The sequence below is a fragment of the Strix aluco genome, chromosome 26 (assembly GCF_031877795.1).
Source record: "Strix aluco isolate bStrAlu1 chromosome 26, bStrAlu1.hap1, whole genome shotgun sequence".
In the NCBI taxonomy this organism is placed as follows: Eukaryota; Metazoa; Chordata; class Aves; order Strigiformes; family Strigidae; genus Strix; species Strix aluco.
Genome location: NC_133956.1, coordinates 5,194,444 through 5,215,394, shown reverse-complemented (window position 1 = coordinate 5,215,394; position 20,951 = coordinate 5,194,444). Strand labels below are relative to the sequence as shown.

The 20,951-nt window shown below is 46.1% G+C and overlaps 1 protein-coding gene across 34 annotated transcripts in view; it reads right to left on the bottom strand.

Moving 5' to 3' along the window:
* The window catches only part of EPB41 (erythrocyte membrane protein band 4.1), an 87,647-nt gene that overhangs the window by 24,449 nt on the left and 42,247 nt on the right, over positions 1-20,951 (bottom strand). For 10 of the 34 annotated variants that reach the window (XM_074807283.1, XM_074807287.1, XM_074807284.1 and 7 more), the window contains 14 exons: positions 18,799-18,841; positions 16,780-16,855; positions 16,064-16,282; positions 13,744-13,831; positions 13,019-13,171; positions 12,043-12,140; positions 11,520-11,692; positions 10,332-10,448; positions 8,873-9,001; positions 7,684-7,788; positions 5,217-5,428; positions 3,365-3,421; positions 3,199-3,243; positions 2,323-2,385 (listed from right to left, as the gene is read on the bottom strand). In XM_074807283.1, the coding sequence (XP_074663384.1) occupies positions 2,323-2,385; positions 3,199-3,243; positions 3,365-3,421; positions 5,217-5,428; positions 7,684-7,788; positions 8,873-9,001; positions 10,332-10,448; positions 11,520-11,692; positions 12,043-12,140; positions 13,019-13,171; positions 13,744-13,831; positions 16,064-16,282; positions 16,780-16,855; positions 18,799-18,841 (1,578 nt within the window). The remainder of the gene's footprint in view (positions 1-2,322; positions 2,386-3,198; positions 3,244-3,364; positions 3,422-5,216; positions 5,429-7,683; positions 7,789-8,872; positions 9,002-10,331; positions 10,449-11,519; positions 11,693-12,042; positions 12,141-13,018; positions 13,172-13,743; positions 13,832-16,063; positions 16,283-16,779; positions 16,856-18,798; positions 18,842-20,951) is intronic. The other 24 variants (XM_074807272.1, XM_074807298.1, XM_074807294.1 and 21 more) reach the window with 16 other exon arrangements.

The window sequence follows — 20,951 nt, the reverse complement described above, 5'->3', positions numbered from 1 at the left end:
TCCCCCCTCATCTCATCCCCCCAGGAGCTACCACAGGAGGTTTTAGACTTCTGAAATAAAGATGAGATGACAGCCCTTTAAAAATAAAGCTGAGAATTTACTTCATGTTGGATCAATCAAGAAACTCCTGCTAAAATTCTTCATCTGGAAAAAGCCAGATTTCTATTCTGTGATGCCAGTTTACAGCATAAATGCATGGACTTCAAGGCAAATCAGCTCTCTTCAACTTGTTTAAAAACAGCTTTTCCTTGCAAGCAAACCAGAGTTTGTTGAAAACAAAGCTTTTGCGTAAAATAGACATAAGCCAAACAACAACTTTTCTGGACAGTGCCAAAAAGCAGCAAGCCTCGCCCATTAGAAAGGGGAAATTAAAGTCAGTAAAAGCATCACAGAAATGTCACTATTTTTGTGCTTTTAGCTGTTACTCAGCTCATCGACTTCAGAAAATGGGAGAGCAAATGCATCCCTAAAGGAGGGTCCCCCCAGATAACTGCATCCCTGCAGCTTACCCAGGACACACCGCCCTCCCTCTGCAGGGCTAAAGCCCCAGATGCCTCATTAACAACATTTGCTCTTTTTGGCACAGTTCTGGGGGGGAAAAAAACAGTTTGGGTATCTGTCCCAGATGAAAGCACAAGACAAGTGCCTGCTAGTTAGAAAAAAAAAAAGCACAAATAAGTCTGCTGGGGACTCCAGGGTAAAGCCCTGCCCGTGTCCAGGAGCCCTACAGCTGCTCCTGGTTTAGAGAAGAGAGAAAGACCACCTTGGCTATCCACCACTGCGCAGGAGCTGGTCCGGGGAGGGCTGGCAGAGAAGCTAAAGCCACGAGGAGCTACAACGGGTCTGGAAAGCATCTTGAAGAACAAGCTCGCTAAGCATTACCGCTTTTCCTCCTGTTTTGCCCTTTTTGTAAGAACACGGAGCGCAGGTTATCGAGCACGGAGCGTTAAACGGCTTTCAATAAAATCAAGCGGCAGCTTCGGGAGTATGAGGCCTGCTGGAAAAACATCTGATCTGCCAAATGCATGGATTTAAAAAAAAAAAAAAAGAATAAAGGGGGTGAGCTGCTGCGGTCAGCCCTTTTCTAGGGGAGGGCTGGAGCACCTGCAACAGAAGCGGTGGGAAGGGCAGCGGAGAGGGAATGGGCTGGAGAAGGGGCTGGGTGCCAGAGCCAAGTATTGCACTACCAGGAAAAAGGGGTTTAGAAGCAATGAAAAAAGCTCTGTTTGGGGTTGGGGAGATGGAGCTGTTTGAGTTGGGCAAAAGAAAGCAACAGGCACAGTCTTCGCAGCGCTCTGGCGGCGGCTGAACCCTGCCCGTCGTGCCGCAGACCCTTCACTTGTGGCCAAAAGCTTAAGTTGTAGCAGTCAAAAAAAAAAAAAAATTTAAAAAAAAACCCAACACCCAAAAGCTGCAAAATTTTTAAAATTGAGATTAGGAGAAGGCAGTTAGTACACTTCACTTGCAAGAGATACCACCAGGGAAACCCTACCAGCTGCTGGTGCTGCAATTTTGAGTAGAAACACATAACACAGAGTATCAGAAGCCACAAAACGTCTTCCATAACACAGTGTATTAAAAAAATAAAATATATGATTGGCGTGGTCTGTTCTGAGACCGTGCTTAGGCAAAACCAAGTGTAAAGGGCTCCCCAAGCCAAATGGAACAGCTGTAGCAGAGGGATGAAACAGCTTCTTGCGGCTCGCAAGCCACTCATGACCATTGAGCCCCCGTGTCAGCTCCAAGGGGACCTGGCGCCGATGCAGGATGGGGCCCAGGGGAGCGTTAAGGTGCTGCATGGCAAGCAAGAGCTGGGAGAGGGATTGCAAGGCTGCAATCCGAAGGAGAACTCACTCCTGTCTGAAGCAACGTGGACATCGCGGTGGCCTGAACACCACGGAGGTGACAATTTCACCTGCAGCTTATCCCGGATTTTGTGTTTTCATAGACTGTCTCTTCCCCCAGGAAAATAATTTATTTCAAGCAAGGAGATAATTGTAAATGACACCCCCCCCCCCACGATTCACGCCACTGTGAGCAGCCAGCGGGTCCAAGAGCAGACCTGAGCACGCAGCTCTGCCAATCATGTATTTTGGGTAAGTATGAGAGAATGAAAGTCAGAAGAGGTAGAAGGAAGAATGCCTGCAACATTGTCATGTTTACTGTCACCATGCAAAAGCGTATTTAAAAAAAACAAATAAAGGTCTCTCATGCAACAGCATGCAAAAACAAAGGCAGCGGCAGAAAAGGAAGAAAAAGTTCAGCGCAGATGCAGAAGGTCTAGGCAAACGCAACTGAAAAAAGCTTCAAGTTCATACAAACCTCCAACATTAAATTGCTATGCCTGATATAAATGTTTTCACCATCTAGCCTCTTTGATCTTTTCTGTGAAAATGAAAGGGGGAAACAAAAAAAAAAAAAAAGAAAAGCACAAAAAATTAAAATGTTGTTCTTGCGGGATAGACAAATTGGCAAATTAAAAAAGTTAACTCAAGGTTGGGAGTGCAGCGCTGTGCCAGCGTGGGGTGGGGAACCCGGCCTGGGGCCACCACCAGGAAATGGGGGGTTCTTGCTCATGGAGAATGGGGAAATGCAATGAGTCCTTTAAAGAGACAGCTCCCGGGGTTCCACGGCTTTTGCCTTCATTTATATCGCTCGCCACAAAGAGAGACTTTACCGGTTTTCTGGGGAAGCCTTGCATGAAGTCACAACTTCATGTTCCTGACAGCGATGCGTGCCCACCCCGGTGTACGAGGCTGTACTGCCTGGTGTAACTTTCACAAGGTCTCAGTGTGCACAGTAACTAGGTCTTAACCACCTCTCCCATCTTGGATATGTCCCCTATTACTTAATCAGTATCAAAAAAGCATTATACTTTTTTTTTTTTCCCCACTTCCTGGAATGCACACTATACAGTTTTCTTTGGTTTTTACCTAAATTTGTTACAAAGATAAATTTTATCAATCAAACCAAGTGGGTTTCTCTCAAACATTCAACATGCATAATTTTAGCAATCAGACTGTCTATGGGACAAAAAGCTGTTCATTTTGAAATCAAATATTTGATAGTTGCAGTTTCAAAAAACCCCACAAAAACCCAACCCAAAGCACATGAAGTTGGAGCACTGTCTTTTTAAACAGGTTACAGATGCATGAATGATATGGCAAATTTGTTTGGTGAAAGTGTAAAATGGCTAACCTTCCTCATTCTTATCAGTTCTTCCTCTTTTTCTGCAGGCTGCTGCTGTTGGGCAGTGATAAAAAAAAAAAAAAAAAAAAGTTGTTGGTTCATTTAACTATGTTGAACCTCACTGTTTAACCTTAAAAAAAAATGTGAGCAACCTAACTGAATTATTAGCACAAACCTGGGGCTGGTCACCATTCGTGGTGGGTACTGTGACCTCAATGTGCGTTTTCCTCACCTAAATTTAAGAAATAAATTGGTAAAAACATTTCTTGTTAGTAGACCGTTTAGTTTCAAAACACAGCTGCATAAAGTTGGTTTTGAAATGCTGGGTGAACATGCAAAAACCAACATGCAGTCCTCCGGAAAGAGTTAATGACACCGCAGCTCTCTGACAGTCTGTTAGTTACCAGCACATTTACAATAATTCCTTCAGCTTGAGAATTATTTGCATTTGAAACCAGTGCTCTCCAGTGCTTCTGAAGAAAGGCTTCCCATTTGCATTAGCTTTGCTAGGCAATGTTTTCAAATTTCATTTGCAGCTGGATCGCCCAGCGAAATCGTACCACAAGCAACATGCTCAAATTAACACAGACCTCAAAAACAGAAAATTATTTGTTATGCACAGGTATTATGTTCACAGAGTCAGTAAGAAGAGACCTAGCTACAAAACGAAGCCTAACATCACAAATTAAGTTCTTTACTGTCCGTAAGTAGAGAGCCAAGATTGTCCTAACACTTTAAAGGAAAGTATTTTAGGGAAACTGGATTGCCAAATACTCCAAAGGCAAAATCATTGGTGGGTGTTAAAAGAAGTGATGCAGCTACATTTGAGAAACAGGGTAAATCTGGCACGTTCAGATCCACAATTTCCTCCCACATCTACATTTAAAAGAAAAAAAAAAAAATCCAGTGTTTAAGCATTTAGGAATAAACCCTGTAATAAGTGAGATGGAATGAATAAAATTTACTTGTTCTCAGTGTAATGCTAGGGAGGGTGAGCAGCCGTGCAGGAGAAGCATTACGGGAACCGTGTGCCACGATGCACCATCCAAACTGTCAGCCTGAATATCCCTTCGGTATTTTCATTTAAAAATTACTGGTCACACAGGCCACGAAATTTTTTGAAGCAACTGTCTTTTCTCCCCCTCCATCTCCCAGCCTTCATTAACAGTGATCTCCCCTGGAGTATGTCATACGAGACCCACTGCGTGACGTGTTAGAGCAAAAATGTGGTACCAGTAATGCTGAGAACAGCTAAATATTCAAAGTAATGTGAAAATTGTATCTCAAGGTGTACACCTCTGCTGCAACACTGGAAGGGTTCAGTCAGTAAGATTTGCAGAATATTAAGGACACTGTAATATAAACAATAATTTTGCACATTATTTTGACTTATGAGAACAATACACATATATCAACACCAGCAGAGGTCTCAGACATTTTTAGAAAGATCAAACAATGTTTAAAAAAAAAAAAAAAAATTAAAACAATCAACCCCCCAAGATCTCAACAGTGCCATTCAAAAGTTTTAGTCCAATTTGCAGAAACATATTAATAGCTCTCCCAGAGAAAGCCTATCAATGTAAAAAACATCTGCGTTCAGACGCTGCGGACAGATCCGTATCACTGATTTCACTGAAACTGCTCCTGCTGCCGTACCAGGAATCAGCAGAGACAGCCTAGCGATGGGTGAGCCCTAAACTCAAGTACCATCAACTCGTGTGTATGTGCAGTTCTTGCCAGTTTTTTTAACCATATATCAGCAAGTTGCATTTAGCTGGACTGCAACCACCAAAACCCAGCCACCCTGGACCTCCTCCTTCCTTGCACCCCCAGGGTCAGGGCTGGGATCTCGCTGGGACCCAGACCCCCCTGTGCCTCACTCCCACCCAGTGCTGGGGGGGGATTAAACCCCTTGCTGCCTTGGAGGGGAAGGGGCACACTGCTGCTGCTCCAGGGTGGCTTCTAGAGCCAATGCTTCAGCCTGGCACAAGCACAGCCTCTCCCAAAGAGGCTCTGGTCTGACATACCTTTGATGCATCGGCTGGCTCCGGCTTGGCTTTCGCCGGTGGGATTTCTTCATGTCTCACATCAGGTTTCACTATTTCCTTTTCTACTTTAGATGCAGCGACCGCGTCCTTCACACCGGGCTTAGCTGGGACTGGTTCTGCAGCGTGGCTCTGAGCAATGGCCGGGGCAGAGGTGGGACGGGGGCTCCTCTCAGGGGTTATCACGGCCACTGCTGAGGATGAGGGAGAGACACAGACAGGGACAAGGGTCAGAGCAGGCAGCGTTTCTGAAGCGCTAGGCAAAGTCTTTCCAAATTATAGTGCTGTCGTGTAAAAAGAAAGGGAGGAGGAAGAGGAAAGAAGGGAAAAGAAATAAAGATGTTGAGCAAAGCAGCTTGTGCATTTAGTACGGGAAAGTTGAGATTATTTTCTTTATGGTTTAAATAAAATAAAACCCCACAACAGATGGTTTACAAAAAGCAAGCTTGCACTCTGCAGAGAAGCCACACCAGAAAGGCAAATCTATTTTTGACACTGTGCCATCAATTTCTGGGTCCTTCACACACAACAGACACAGAAGTCCATCCCAGTGCAGCCGTTAAAATAGAAACACTTACAGCTGAAGTGAGTTCTTGACTCACTGGCATCTCCTCAACCAGAAACGGATAGCTTCTGGAAGGGCAACAGAGGCTCTCCCCTATCTCCCCAATCTTTTCAGCAAAAAAATAATCAACAAGAATTGCTCTATAAAACTTCACAGCAACTTCCAGGTGGGTTTCAAAGCAGGCTGGGGCTGCGTGTCCAAGATGAGTATCTCCTGCTGCAGCCCAAGGCAGCGCTGCGAGAAGATACCCAGCATCTCCAGATCAGTGACAGTGCAGAAATGAATAACATGCTGCCAAAAAGTCATCTTTCCAGAGGATGACGGTCTTAAATACAAGCACTAGGTACACACAAAATCAACTGCCTACTCCTTTGACTCATGTATTTCCAGACAGTTCCTAATCCCTGAAGAGCCCAACATCTCCAAAATATTCATGGAATCACAGACAGGTTTGAGTTGGAAGGGACATTAAAGACCATCCAGTTCCAACCCCCCTGCCACAGGCAGGGACACCTTCCACTAGCCCAGGTTGCCCAAAGCCCCGTCCAACCTGGCCTTGAACCCTTCCAGGGAGGGGGCAGCCACAGCTTCTCTGGGCAACCTGTGCCAGGGCCTCACCACCCTCACAGGGAAGAATTTCTTCCTTATCTCTAATCTAAATCTGCCCTCTGTCAATTTAAATCCATTAATCCTCATCCTATCCCTACCCCCTGATCAAGAGTCCCTCCCCCCTTTCCTGTAGCCCCTTTCAGTCCTGGGAGGCCGCTCTAAGGTCTCCCCAGAGCCTTCTCTTCTCCAGCTCAGCCCCCCAATCCTCACAGGGGGGTGCTCCAGCCCCCCGAGCATCTTCGTGGCCTCCTCTGGCCCCGCTCGAGCAGGTCCGTGTCCTTCTGATGTTGGTGCCCCCAGAGCTGGACCCAGCACTGTAGGAGGGTCTCATGAGAGTGGAGCAGAGGGTGAGAATCCCCCCCCTCGCCCAGCACACGGGTGGCTTTCTGGGCTGTGAGTGCCCGTTGCTGGCTCACAGTCAGTTTTCCACCCACCAACACCCCCAGGTCCTTCTCCTTGGGGCTGCTCTCAACCCACCCATCACCCAGCCTGTGTTTGTGCTTGGGATTGCCCCTGCACATGGACCTTGCACTTGGCCTTGTTGAACTCCATGAGGTTGGCATGTCCCACCTCCCCAGCCTGTCCAGGTCCCTCTGGATGACATCCCTGCCCTCCAGCGTGTGACCGCACCACACAGCTCGGTGGTGTCAGCAAACGTGCTGAGGGTGCCTCGATCCCACTGTCCATGTCACCAACAAAGATGTTAAACAGCGCCAGTGCCAACCCCAACCCCTGAAGAACGGCACTTCTACCCCAGCCAACGCTAGGTTACTAGTGTCCATCCAGCTAGTCAAAGACACTAGAAAATTTGGCATTAGAGAAGAAATTGTAATTTTAAGTAACTGCTTAGTAAGAATTCCTGTTTCACTGAAAAGGTAACTGCATCTCTTCTGTGTGTATAAAACTTGTACAGAATAAAGTATCCATGTGGCCAAAAACATACAAGATGGAGGCGCAAAACCACCAATTTTTCAGAGACTGAAATTATACTTTTAAGTCAAACTCCTGGACACCAGGTCTTGCTGAAAATCCACCCCAAAACCCACACCACCACTGCTGTCTCCGTTATCTCCCCTGTTCTTCAGAATAGCAGTTCATTTCTGTGAGCCAGCCATTGCATTATCCTCTCAGAAGGACAACGGGTGCCATGTCCTGGTGTATTTATGCCACGGAAGCAGTGACAGCCACCGGAGAGGTTGCACAGAGGGACGGTGAGATGGCAGGGACAGTCGGGATTAGGAGGATGCCGGGTGTGCAAAGCCATCGCCGTGGTACCTGACTCCTTCGAGACCGGCTCTAGTTCTCTCATCACCACCATTTTTTCTTCCTCCTCCTCCTCTTCAATTGGGCTTATCTCAACACTGCCAAGAGCACGTTTGGCTAAAAAAGTTATGAATGTGTTAAAATGCCACCTCGAAGATGAAGTAGCAAAGGAAACACTGCCATCAGTAAATCTGCACAGCCGCCTCTCCTGCTTCTCTCACAGTGCTTCAGAGCATCAAGACACGCAGGAAAAGTAACAACAGATACCAAGCTTTTCCTTTGCCATTCAACGATGAGTTCTGTCCAGAACTGCATTATTTTAGTTACATTTTCTTGATTAACTATCTTCGGCTATTTTGACACATGACAACTTAACCACAGTAAAAAGCACTACTCCAAAATACAAGATATAAAATATCAATCATCATCGCCCTGGGCAAGAAAACAGTCCCTACTGGGAACAAAAGTGTCAAGAGGAGGAAAAAGTGCAGGAGGTGAATGAGAAGAAGGGGCAGCTGCAGCAGGGGACCCCCAGGAGTGCTCGGGTCTGACACTGGCTGCTCTGTGCTCTGCTGCAGCCTGTCCCATGGAATATCCTCAAGTTGAAGTGCAGGGGCTGGTTTAGTATTTTTCATAATATTCAAGAAAACATGTGAAGTTCCCAGTTACTTCCCTCCACGGCTTCAATCTCCTCTTCCTGCAATGACTAACCAACTCCGCTTTTAATTATGATTAGCGTGGATCTGTCTGCTGCAGTGAAGTTGCTCTGAAAAGAAACCCCAAGCAGGGAAGGCAGCGGCTCCCTGGCAAAGGAAACCAGCATAGTGCAGGTGACCTCCAGCAGTCCCAGAGCTCACAACCTGATTTTCAGGCACCGCACATTCCTACAGCTCAGGGGAATGAACCTTACAAGAAGGGACAGTAACAGCGGAGTGTTAAGAGGCCACTGCACACTCACTTCAACACGCAGGCACACAGCCAAGCCACGGCACCTCCTCGTCTCAACCAGAGACACACGCCGATAAAGCAGCGCTCGTGTACTACAGCACAGTTGCAAAGCAGAGTGGGATTTTAATGGCAAGGAACACCACTGCAAACAACGCAACCTCTGTCCTACAGCACTGCATCACTTCAACCCAGCAGGTGACAGCACGGGCGGCCGCGGGAGCCACACCGATGGCAAACGCCGCTGCGGCTGTACCTGACCGCGTCTGCAACGGCTCCGGTAACTTTGGCTTGGCAACGGGAACCTTAACCACCTCTACCTTCTCCTCCTCCTCTTCCTCCTCTGCAATGGGTTTCATTTCAAAAGCTTCAAGAGTGTGTTTGGCTAGAAAGAGGTTTGCATGCATTAATAGAGGGGGTTGGAGGGTGACGTGGACACACAACGGTTGCCGCAGCAGAGGAAAGAGCGAGAGGAGATCCCCCGTCCTTGAGAACAGCAAGGAGGTTTTTAAACCAGGCAGCTTAACAGCAATTTTGCACACACAGTTGCACATCGGTCTTTTTAGTGCTGCCAGGCCCAGCAGTGTATTGGATGAGAGGAGAAAAAAAAAATCAGCAAGCTTTGCAGGCTTCTTGCCCAGGAAGGGGTACACGGGGACACGCCAACGGCTCTCGAGTGCGGTACCAGGCCCGGCTCTGCCTGCAAAGTCTGGGGAGGTGCAGCTGCTGGCTGGAAAAACCCAGGAAAGACACACCCAAGCTCCTCTAGATAAAAACCTATACAAAAACTAGCAGCTTTAATTAAATATACTTGAATGAGCAACTTCAAATCTAAAAATTAAGAACATACAGCCATTCACTCTGGTGTCTTAAATTCTCCACCTTCTGTTTTTACAGCATCAGGTTTTCCCTGCCAGGCGATGCTGACTAGGCAGAATTCAAGGTAAGACAGGGGTAGGGAGCCAGTCTGTCACACTACTTCATGAAAACTTGATCTGGATTTCATATAGAGAAACAGTGATGTCAAAAGCACGCTGTAAAAAAATCAGGGTGCAAGAAGGGAAGTGGAGCAGTACACAAGGCATTTGCATACGAATTATCTCCAGCCCTAATGCACCACAGGCATTCGCTGTTTAAGTGATGAAGACTGTAAATATTTGACAACACTGCTGCTGCGATACGCTTATTAGTATTCAAATATGCTGTTGTACCTACACACCTCTTAAGGGCATTAATATTTATTAATACTACCTAGCTTAAGAGAAATATAAGCTAGATGTAGCAGAACAGGTGGCATTTCTCAAACCCCGAAAAAAACCCAGAATACACTTTAAAAATAGCAAGCAGGTCCCAGGATGAAGAATTTCAGAAGCTTTACAAGAAGTTTCAAGATAAAACTTTAAAGTTTTCTAATCCACATTTACAAAAACACCCAAATTTAATAAGGAGACAGTTTTCAAATGCCACCACATCCTGAACTTTTCTGCACCTCCCCACAAGAATGACAGTCTAACGAGGTGCAATGCAGAAATTTAACGAGTCTCCCAGAGCCAGGGCTCTGCTGGGCTGTCTGTCCTCTGACTGCGAAACTCTTCTTGCAAAGAAATGGAAAAAGAAAGCCGCCAGATTTGGTGAAACTTTGAGTTGTCAGGAACAAGCATGTAAAGGATAGGAAAGACGCTGCAGAAGAGTTGTAGCCACCACCACAGCTATACCTGTCTTCTCTCGGATCTGATCCACGGGTTTTGGTTCAGGAACCTCAACCACCACCACCTCCTCCTGCTTCTCTTCCTCTACGGCTCTGAACTCAACTTTTTGAGTCGCACGTTTAGCTGAAGAAATGGGGCACATGTTAACGACTGCCCACACAGCAGATGGAAAAAGGCTGCAGACTTCAACGGGGACAGAAGTGTTACATTTTCAGGCTGCTCTTTTCCAAGCTCTGACATTCCGGTGCGGGATTACAGCGGGGATTTCTCTACTCATCTGGGGTCATGCCCCATCTACAGAGCATGGCCAAGGGGCAACCAACAGCACGGGTTGGGTCGTGCTTGGGTAACCTCACACCCCCAAGCTGCCGGCAAGCAGGCATTTTGCTCTGCTGCAGTACGGAGCTCAAACCAAGCAGCCCTTCCCTCCTGGCCCTGAGGCATGAAGCCCCGGCTTGGGGTGTCACAAAGCCCTGTATAAACCCGCACCAGGAGCAGGAGCAGCCTGGCTGCTGCTGGCCACGGGGCACTGGGGCAGCCAAGCTCCGTTCTGGCTTGCAGCATGACCTCAGGGCTCAAAGCAACACTGTTCCTGCTCTGTCAGGTGCCCTCGGTGCAAAGGGATTCTCCCCTTTCTCTGGATCCTAATTTTACAGACACCCCATTGTCTAGATCAAGGGGAGCAAATTTAGGCACTCCCCCTTCCATGCCTTACCTCCTCTAGCCTGCTGCTATCCGGCTCTTTTAAAAATATCAGGGACGAGCCCACCTGATCAATATGCCACAAACTTCAACGTTAGCTTTGCTTTAGCAGACACTGAAAAAGCTTCAAACAATTGTGGCAAAGAATCTCCCCCTCAAGGAAAACTATGTAATTTAAGAAGCTACATTAAACAAAACAAATCCTACAATACCTTAATTCCTGATTTTCTAAAAGTAAAATGCGTTGAGATTGAATGAGGAAATATCTTTACAACCAGAACTTCGCCATAAGCCTTCAGCACCCACCTACATCCTTTCTACATCAGTCAGTTGTTGCTAGTACTACTATCGGTTTGCACTTTAAATCCAGGCCTTTGTATTAAAGTGAGAAGTAATGCTTTTTTTTTTTTTAAAGCAGGGAATTTAGGCGGTGTTTAAGGAGTACTTCAGCACTCTGCTGAGGGTAAGAGGGAAGAGGCACCAGACACTCACCTCCATCGAGGCTCCTGGAGGCTCGCTTACTTGCCGTCCGCTCGAACTGGGGAGCGGGTCGGTCGATCAAGGCACTCGCCTGCCTCGTCTGCGCCTGCGTCCGGCCGCTGTAGCGGAACTTGGAGCCCAGTGCCAGGAACCTGCTCTTCGGGATGGCCTCGGTGGAAGTCAGCCTGAAAAGCACACGCACAATTTAAAAAGTCGTACCTCCAGATCTAGGAAGTGTCAGGTAAAGAGGAATTGAAATACCAATTAAAGAAGCCTCTTGCATACACTTGATTAGCAAAACAGAACACACTAACAATAAGCCCCACATCTACATAAGCTACAAGACCTCTGTCTTATGCATCTTATGAAGTGGAAGCTGCCTAGAAATTTATTCAATATAAACAACTTCATGTCTCTGCAACCATTTCACTCCAATCTCTGCGAAACCCTAAGGAACGCTGAAGGAGTGCTCATTTTCAGCAGCTAACCTAAAGCATTAGTTATTCAGGATGAGCCTACTGTTTAGAAAACCCACCTGAAAAACGTGTGATGTTCAACGCATACTTTCCACAGCTTCTTCGCTGCCCGGTAACTTGGTAGCTTGAACCCAATTGTACTTTCATACTGTTCTTGCTGCAGAAAATAGCAGTTATTTAGGCATAGCAAGAAATAAATGTGGCAGGCGTCCAGTCCCCAGCCCATCGATCTGTTCTGCTGCGGCACAAACTGCTGGTCTAGCCCAAGAGCAGCTGAACTCACTGCACAATGTGCAGGAGGAGCTTGGGTCCAAGAAAAGACAAGGCCTGGGCCATCTCTCAGGATGCACCAGGATTTGCAGAGGAGCATGATATGGGTTTTGCAGCCATTCAGACTCACTTACCCTCCCTGTCATACTGCCCACCTATGGGATGGGGTCAAAAATTGACCTCCCTGCAAGGCTGTGTCATGGCAGTTGAAGCAGGAGGAGGAAGAAGAGGAAGAACGAGGCAGACCCCCACTGTAGCCTCTCTCCCCACTGCGTTTCCAGTGACCAGGGTGCTCCAGGGATCTCCCCGTTCACAAGAGGCAGCCTCGGGGCAGCCACCCCCTGCCTGCTGCAGTCTGAGTGAAAAGGTATATGTCTGTATTTTTTTAATTTTTTTTTTTTTTTTTTTTAAATGAAAGTGAGACAAAGAGCCTTTGTCTTGCCCCGTTTCCAAAAAAGGAGTTAGTCCTCTCCCAATTTCAACTGTGAACTTCCCACCGGTTTCCTCTGGATGCTGGGAATACCACACGGTGCCAGGAGGTGGTGCTGGATGACACGTTGTTTAAACTGTCACCGGCTGGTTTACAGCTTCAGCAAGGTCAGCGGGCTCTACCTGAACTTAATACCAAGCCAAGATCAGAAACCCTCTGATGCTCACCCAGAGAAAAGCTTGCTCCCTCCCCCCACTTTGTCTTAGTGAAGCATACACGCTGCTGATAATCAAAAGGCAATTAAAGAAGACACGAGCACAAAACGCAGAACGTACTTCCCCTGGCCGAATCTTAATAAAGAAGCTGCTGCGTTTGTAGGAAATCTTCAGGACTTTGGGCCAAGGGAAGCGGTTGATTCTCAGTTTATCTTTGTAAACAAGAAGGCCACTGGCACAGACTCCCAGAGTGATATCCACTCCTTCCAAGTCCTGAGGAAGCAGATGAGGATTTAAGCAGTGTCAGAGTTACAAGTTTCAGGTCAATGTCTGCCTTCCAAATTACCCCTTTGGTCTTCCCCCAAATTCACCTCCCCACCACCCAGACTTCAGCTTCCAGCTCCCCATGCAGCCAGGGCCAGGCCTGCTTTTCCTTCACATTTCTCCTTACAACCTCCTCCCTCCTGCTGATCTCTCCCGTGACGCTGTTTGCTCAAAAGGCTGGTCTAGAGTCTAGCCTGCATTTCCCTGAGCAGACAGGCTCACCTTGCAGGCTCAGAGCCTTATGCTAAGTTCCTCACAGCAAGGACCTGTCTACATCAGTAGCTTTGCAAAGCTTCCTGTCATATATAAATAATAAGCAGTCGGCAAGAATCACTTCTCTTACAACACTTGCAACAGTGCTTGAGGCACTTCTGCTGTGTGTCTGTGTTTCTGTACCAGTAGCCAGCTTGCTTCCTACATCTTCCAAAAGGAGCCTCCTGAAACAGGTAAACTTGCTCCCTCAAGGGAAGGATAATCAAATTACAAAATCTACAGGCAGGTGCACGCGTGCTGATTCTCACCTTGGCTTGGTGAAGGTCGACTCCATACATAGACAGCTTTTTTGCATTCTCAAGAAATTCCAGGTCTGCTTGGGCTGGAGTCATGGATCTGGGGAAAGAGTGGAAGGACTTGGTATTCCCCTAACTGTTGCTTTTAGGAGGGGACAGATCAGACTTCACAAAACCATTTACTTGTGAGATTTTCTTTTGCTTTCAATACAAACAAATCTGTGCCCAGATGACAAATTATTAAATTACTCTGAATGCACAAATTCGTGCTTTGAAACATCCTCATAAAACAGATGCACTTTATGTTTGTGGAGCTGTACAGACACTAGAGAAGAAAGCAAGGAAGTACAGTAAGGGGCACAGAACTTGATTCAGTAGAAGAAACACTAATTCAGCCAAGGCAAAGGGTGACAGGCACTGTCCTCCCAGACCTCCTGCCTCGGACCTCCCCAAACCCAGCTATTGTTCTCCAAACCAAACACAAGGACAACAGCTGAGACCACTCGGCAGCGAATCCTACTGGGGCAGAGCAGATGAATGAGACGTTTTCTGGGAACAGATGGTACCCTGCCTGCAGGAGGGGCAACGCAACACAACTTCACTTAACAGAAACATCCTGATAATGGAGGCTATTAGCCACACTATTGAAGTGCCCTTGTTAATAAGTTTCTGGTGTATGAGGTACATCTAACAGCTCTGTTGGGAGAGTATTCAGTTGTATACATTTCCTTTTGTCCCCTGCTTTGATGTCTTCCTTACTGAGCACTCAGACACATCTTGTGTGCGATGAGAATAATGGTTTTAGTGGTAGGAGGCAGGGCAGACAAAGACAACTGTAAGGACAATCCTCTAGGAAAGATCCAGGAGCGGTCGCCATCTCCAACATGTGCCTTGTGCTTTGCAAATGAAGCAGCAAGAGGCAGCGCACGCTTTAGCAGAGTTTTCCCACTGAAAACCCTCTGGCAGTTTAATGTTCACAGAATACAGACCAGAAATTAAATGGGTACACGTTGCTCCCTCCTGCACGCACGAGCAGGTTAAATATAACTACATCCTATACCTTGAAGTATCCTTCTAATGAAGCCATGAATAATTCAGCAACGTGATCTGCCACTTCTAGCACAGCTAAGGGCCTTTGACTTCCAGTCATGAAGCTTGTCAGTGGCCTGGTACTTATTTTCCCTCATTTCCTCTCCTCTCAGTGCAAATGGAGGGGAATCAATTTAGAGTATTGATTTGCAGGGTTGAGCGAGGTGTTAATTGTAGCTTTGGTCACAGCTGGGGGCACACGTCCACCCCTCCCTACTGCACTCAGGTTATTAGTTGCCGTCCGCCTGCGAGAAGATCTCCTCTTTGCTCTGTTCTCGTTATTAGTGCATCAACCAGCAGCTTTCCACAGGTCAAGGGGCTGCCAGTTGAAGACCTTGGTATCACCAAGTGGTTTTATGGGCTTTTTTTTTTTTGTTTTTAACCCCCCTAAACCCCAAATGTTTCTCTGTGAGGGTGCAGAAGCTGCCAGCTGGCTGCTCTCCACACCAGCCCTGTGCGCTGGCGAGCACACAGCCCCACACAGCTTCTGCAGTCCAAGCACTCGAAAGCATCTATGAAAATAAGCTCAAAATAAGATGAGGATTACTGTCACCCTTTAATCGGGTACCAGGGGGACTCCCAAGGGTCCTTCAACCCTACCTGAAAAGACACATCTGCCCAGGTCATGCCCATGCTGGGAAACACGAGGAGGACACCTACCTGCAGGTTTACACCTCCTGCATCATCTGGAATACTTCCATGTTAAAAAGTGTTACTCATTAAATGCAACAGCAGAAAACCCCAAACGTGCTGCAGGCTACAGCATATACACAAAGAGGCAAGATCTGCTCCAACCAGACTGCAATCCAAAAATTACATAAATCCCAAAGCAAATATTAAAAACAAATAAAAAATAAGAGGAAGGGCAAGGTTAAAAAAAGCAAGCTTTGTATTTTCACATGAACTAAAACCCACTTTCACAGCTATACTGTTGAAAAAGAGCACCTGTTGATAAATGCAAGACTTTGCACCTGCTTTCGGAAAATACAGTTTCTTCTTCAAGCAGGAAAAAAGAATTCCAGCCTCTAGAAAGATTTTGTTATAAAGTATTAGAACTTTTTTAGAAAGCTGATGTTCTCAGTAGCTGAAAATTCACACCATACTGCTAAAGCTTCTGTCGCCAACATCAAAAAACTGGTGCAGGAGGAGACCAAAAGCAACAGCAGAGGTGGGGAAAATACCAAAGCGCCCCATTATTTCAGGCTGCTGTGCACAAACAACTCCTCCAGCCACTAGATCTTACCTGTATGTTTTATGAAGCTCCACAACCTTCTCTTCGAGCTCCTTTGTCTGGTTTGGGGCCAATTTAAATTCACTGATGTAATCTGGGCTGTGTAGATCAGGGTCGTAGTCTCCCAACTCGGACTGGACCGTGTACGAACCCAGCAGAGCCAAAGTCGCAAAGGAACAGGGCAGCCGCCCCATAATGATGTCTTGTCTAAGCTGAAGACACAAATAATACCTGGGGGAGAGGAGGAAGAAAAATACTACTTACAGAGAGCATAGAGAAACTTGAGGATCCAACAGAATCTCTTTTTTAATGCCACTGATGAATGCAACATGATGCTTGTTTCTAATTTCTACCTGAATTTCTACTTATGGTTAATATTCCCGTGGTAAACAGCACGGAGGACAGGAGGACTTGAAGTCACCTCCACTCTGCAAAGTGAGTACAGGACACTTACAATCAGAAAAACTCGCTTTTAAATAAAAATTTACTTTTCTATATGCATGCCAGGATTATAAACGACACTGCTGTACACATGTGGACTTCAAGTGGAAAGTGGAAGCATCCCACACACCCACCAAAACCAAACAAAACCCCGTCCAAACCATTCAGACATCTGATTTCCTTGCCAAAGGATGGAAAAACACCCAAATATTAAAAATTTCTATTCAATATTCACTGCTCTGCTGAGCGAGCTCCCTGGCTGGCAGCAAGAGTCCCAGGTAATTCACCTGGTTATGTCCTCCGTCAGCTGTGCAGGGTCCGGTGGATAAAACTTGACATTGAAGGTAAAATCCCAGGGGCCTCCTGCAATTACAAAGAAGAGGTTGAGAAAAATAAACACACCAGAACAGCTTTGTGATGGTCATTACAAAAAAAGCTGGGAATATCCAATCTGATCTTCAAAATACAGCCAGCGGATCATTAGTGATTTTATACTGTCTGCTCGCACAGCTGGCTGCTGCTTAGCAGACAGTGTAAGATACAATTTCATTTACAGGAGAAAACAAAGCAGGGCAGGCAAATACACATGAACAAACCACAACTTGTGAAAAAAACTAAATTCATTGGTAAGAGCCTTGAATTACGTATTTTTTCATTGATTGAAAAGAAGGATTCATGAAGAGAGGTCAGGCGTGTGCTATAAGTTAATGGAGTAGTACTGTTTTATCACTCAACCCAATTTTCAAATTTCTCATAAAGAGCAGATGTGCTAATTCCCTCAGCAGCCTACTGCACTGTGGTCGGGTGGTCAGAGCACAGTTTAAACTCCGCACAATACAAGCATCAATCTCTGGATGAAACCAGCAAGCACCGAGACAGGAAGAGCTTTACAAGTCCAGACCTAAATGCTTTAATACAGCTTGTTTCAAACCTTGAACAGCACCATTACAGGCATTAACTGGAGCGAGAATCCACATGATCACACCTAGAATTGGCATTATATGTGGTATGGACAGTCTAGGTGACACAGCTGAAGGGGTTACTCCCTCTTCCTGAAAATAATCGTATTTACCCACAGAAAATAGTCCTGACCAACCCATTAAGCACTGGAAGTCATTTTCACAGTTACAACTCCCCCCTGCTGCGCCCTTTAACACTAGTTCAAAACAGTATTTATGTCAGAAAGAGAAGATGCCTGAGCTTAACTTGGACAGCGATTTATCACAATCTCAAACAGGGAGGAGGGGGGACGTAGCATTCATGGATTTATTTCTTATGCAACACCATAACTGGGATTAAACACAAGGCATGTTGTTTTCATTATACACGGTTCATGACAGGTTATTCCAAAAAGACATTTTAGGTAGCAGAGGTCACCTAAACCAACATACATCGGTGTACACATATTCATATGTAAACATGTATTAAAGTAAAATCAAATAATTTGCCATTTAACCCGTCTCAGGGGACCACATTCCATAGCAGGTTGCTCATCGCACTGATGAGCTGAATTTTACCTGCACAGCACAGTCAGAGCAGCTCATGCCCTTTACACACATCCTGCTATTGATTCAAAGAGAAGTTGAGAAGAGCAGGAGCTTTTCCTACTCCATAGCCCTGCAGCATTTCCCCCCAGTCTGTACTTAATGACATGCTTGTTCTGCGCCCCCCACCAGAAGCACACGTAAAACAGTATTTTACTTTCATAAAACAGTATTTTACTTTCAAAGCAGTCAGACTTGCTCCTGAGAGAAAACAGAAGACTCTAAAATTTATTTAACTTTGACACTGCCCTCATCTTGAACTAATTCAGTGCCAGCAGACCTTAAAATACAACTCTGGAGAGCATCTGGTATTTGCCCTGATACTACTCGAGGCATTTATCATTCCAGTACCCCTATTTGGACCTCGAAACAGCCTCAGAGTCCACTCTGCTACAGGATACAATTTTGGTCAGGCTCTCCCAACCTCCTTTGAGATTTAAATGGTTCTCACTGACACCTGTTTTCCCATCCTCCAACAGGGAACAAATTTTCCATTTCAGCATCACACGGTAGCAAGGACAGCGTGGGTTTGCATAGGGCAAACACAGCCCAAGCAATGTTTTCCCAAGGAAATGGCATTTTTTCCTAAATCTAGAACGTCACTAAGTACTTAAGAAGAGAAGGGATGTACAGACTGCCTCCACTTGTGCTGATCCCTGCCAGACACCCTTAGGCCCCCCAGATCGCCCCGCCAAAACCATGCTTATTTAGGGAAGCAGGGAGAAACCACACACACCCACATGATAAATTCGATCTACTTACCGTGAACCTGTTTTTTTATTTCTTTGGCAGGATCCAGCCACGTCTGTAAGAGGATAAAAACATTCACAGTTTAACAGACGTTCCAGAAACACCACAGAAAACTGCAAATTGCTAAAAATACAGCAAAAAGACAACATTTGACATGAACGCAGCCATGGAAACTGGAGAGACGGTGCATTTTTTACAATTTTTACTCCAGTGTGTGGTGTCGGTGGGTGTATTTCCAACCCTTCACCTACCAGGTACTCACAGGGGAGGCACAAGAAGCAGGAGAAAAAAATCAAAATCAGTATGTTAGGCTGCAAGCACACAGCAGCAGATACAGTCCCAGTCATATCCAGCTACAAGGAGCACTTGTGCAACACCTTTTTTTCTCTTCAGAACTTTTAAAAATAGGCAAATAGGATGTTTGCATTAATTTTAGGCACCCTATCTCCATACTTACTCTACTCAGAACAAAGATTATCAAGACTTTCTATTATTAACTATGTTTTTTAACAACCTAATCACTGAAATACGAGTGAAAACTTCCAATCACCAGGGAAGGCTGGAATCTTTTACAGGAGCATGACATAAACTTTGTCTCTTAAGTATGACTCAAGTTTCTAGTAATTATCTCAGCTACAAATTTAGAAATATATCCTTTTTTCCCTCCCACTCTGTAATTTGGGGGTTTGTGGGATGGTGGTGCAACATAAGCCTGAAAAAACAATTCCTGCTTTTGCCAGCACAGTCTGAGCAACTCCTGGCACGTGAAGGCTGAGCCTTTCCCTTTGCAGAGGTCAGGGTCTGCCCCGCTGAAGGGGACGGCGCGGTGCTAACAGCCCTCCCGGAGAGGCTACATTAAACCACCTTCTTCATTTTCACGTGCTCTGAGCAGGCTTCGGACATCCAGGTCTCCCGAGGTGAAGGAATTAACTCACTGAATCCCCCAAGCTAATCTGTCTTGACGAGAAGGACACGTAACTTCATGGCAGGGAGACATACTTACATTTAATCTTATCTTTTTATACGCTTGCCCCTCTAACCCATAAAACTGGGGATACGAAAGCCATTTGAAAGGCAGACGTGTCACTTGCTGTCTTTTTAGGGCCACCGCTTTAAGCAGAGCATCTCTGCGTCCACGCTGGTCACTGCAGCGATAACAGCTGATAACAGGCTTCGGGCAGCCGAGCCCGGGGTGCAGTCACGCACCCTCAGCACTCACCCTGCCTCATCCAGCAGACAACAATGAGTACAGCAATTAACGGCACTTTTATCTACACTGTGTCATGAATCTGTAAGAAACAATCCTCCCTTTCAGAGCAACATGAGCATCAAGCTCCTTCGGCGCTGACCAGCTGCTCTATCCACTGTCACAATCTCCTGTTCCCACTGTCACCCTCTGCTATTCCCATGTGGGAAAACGTCCGTCCTCAGGAAGGATTATTCCCTAAATATCAAGGTGGAAAATGCTGTGTACAACCCTTCCCTGTCCAGGAACACACATGTGCATCTCTACCTGCTCCGCACAGCTGTGGGTGAGGCGCAGAAGCTCACCCATTGGTTTCCTATTAAGATTATTTCTACCTGTGAATCAGTAACTTCATGTTGGGTCTTGTTTGAAGTTACAGCAGGAGAGACATGGAGCTTCAGATTTTAAAGTTCAAACATAACCAGAAAGATTCCCCCCAAAAAAATCCCCAAAATGGTGTTTCCCCCCATCAGAGCAAAGACTTCCACCAAGCAGCTTACTCTGCACTGGAGCTAAACCCATGCACAGTGGCTTTACCTTCCTCAGCTCCCAGCTCTGGGACACAAATCTGACAGAACTATCTGTTTTCAGTCCCTATGGTTAAAAACCTGCACAAGCTCTTAGCCCTTGTTGGCTGGGGAGGAAGGAGGTACATGCTTTTGCTTTTGGAAGAATCGACACCAGCATGCCTGGACGCGAGAAGAGCAAGTCCCAGGGGTCTCGCAGCAGTGAGCACAAGTGTGAGAGGCTCCAGCTAAACTCTTTTTACTCTTAACTGGATCTCAAAGCACACCTATCCCTCCCTCTGCAAGCACAACAAACTCCTAGAGTGAAAAAATCCAGGCTATGTACATGGAAGCAAATTTCACATAAAAGAAAATAGCAAGACACCAGAGACAGTAAAACAAACCCAAGACAG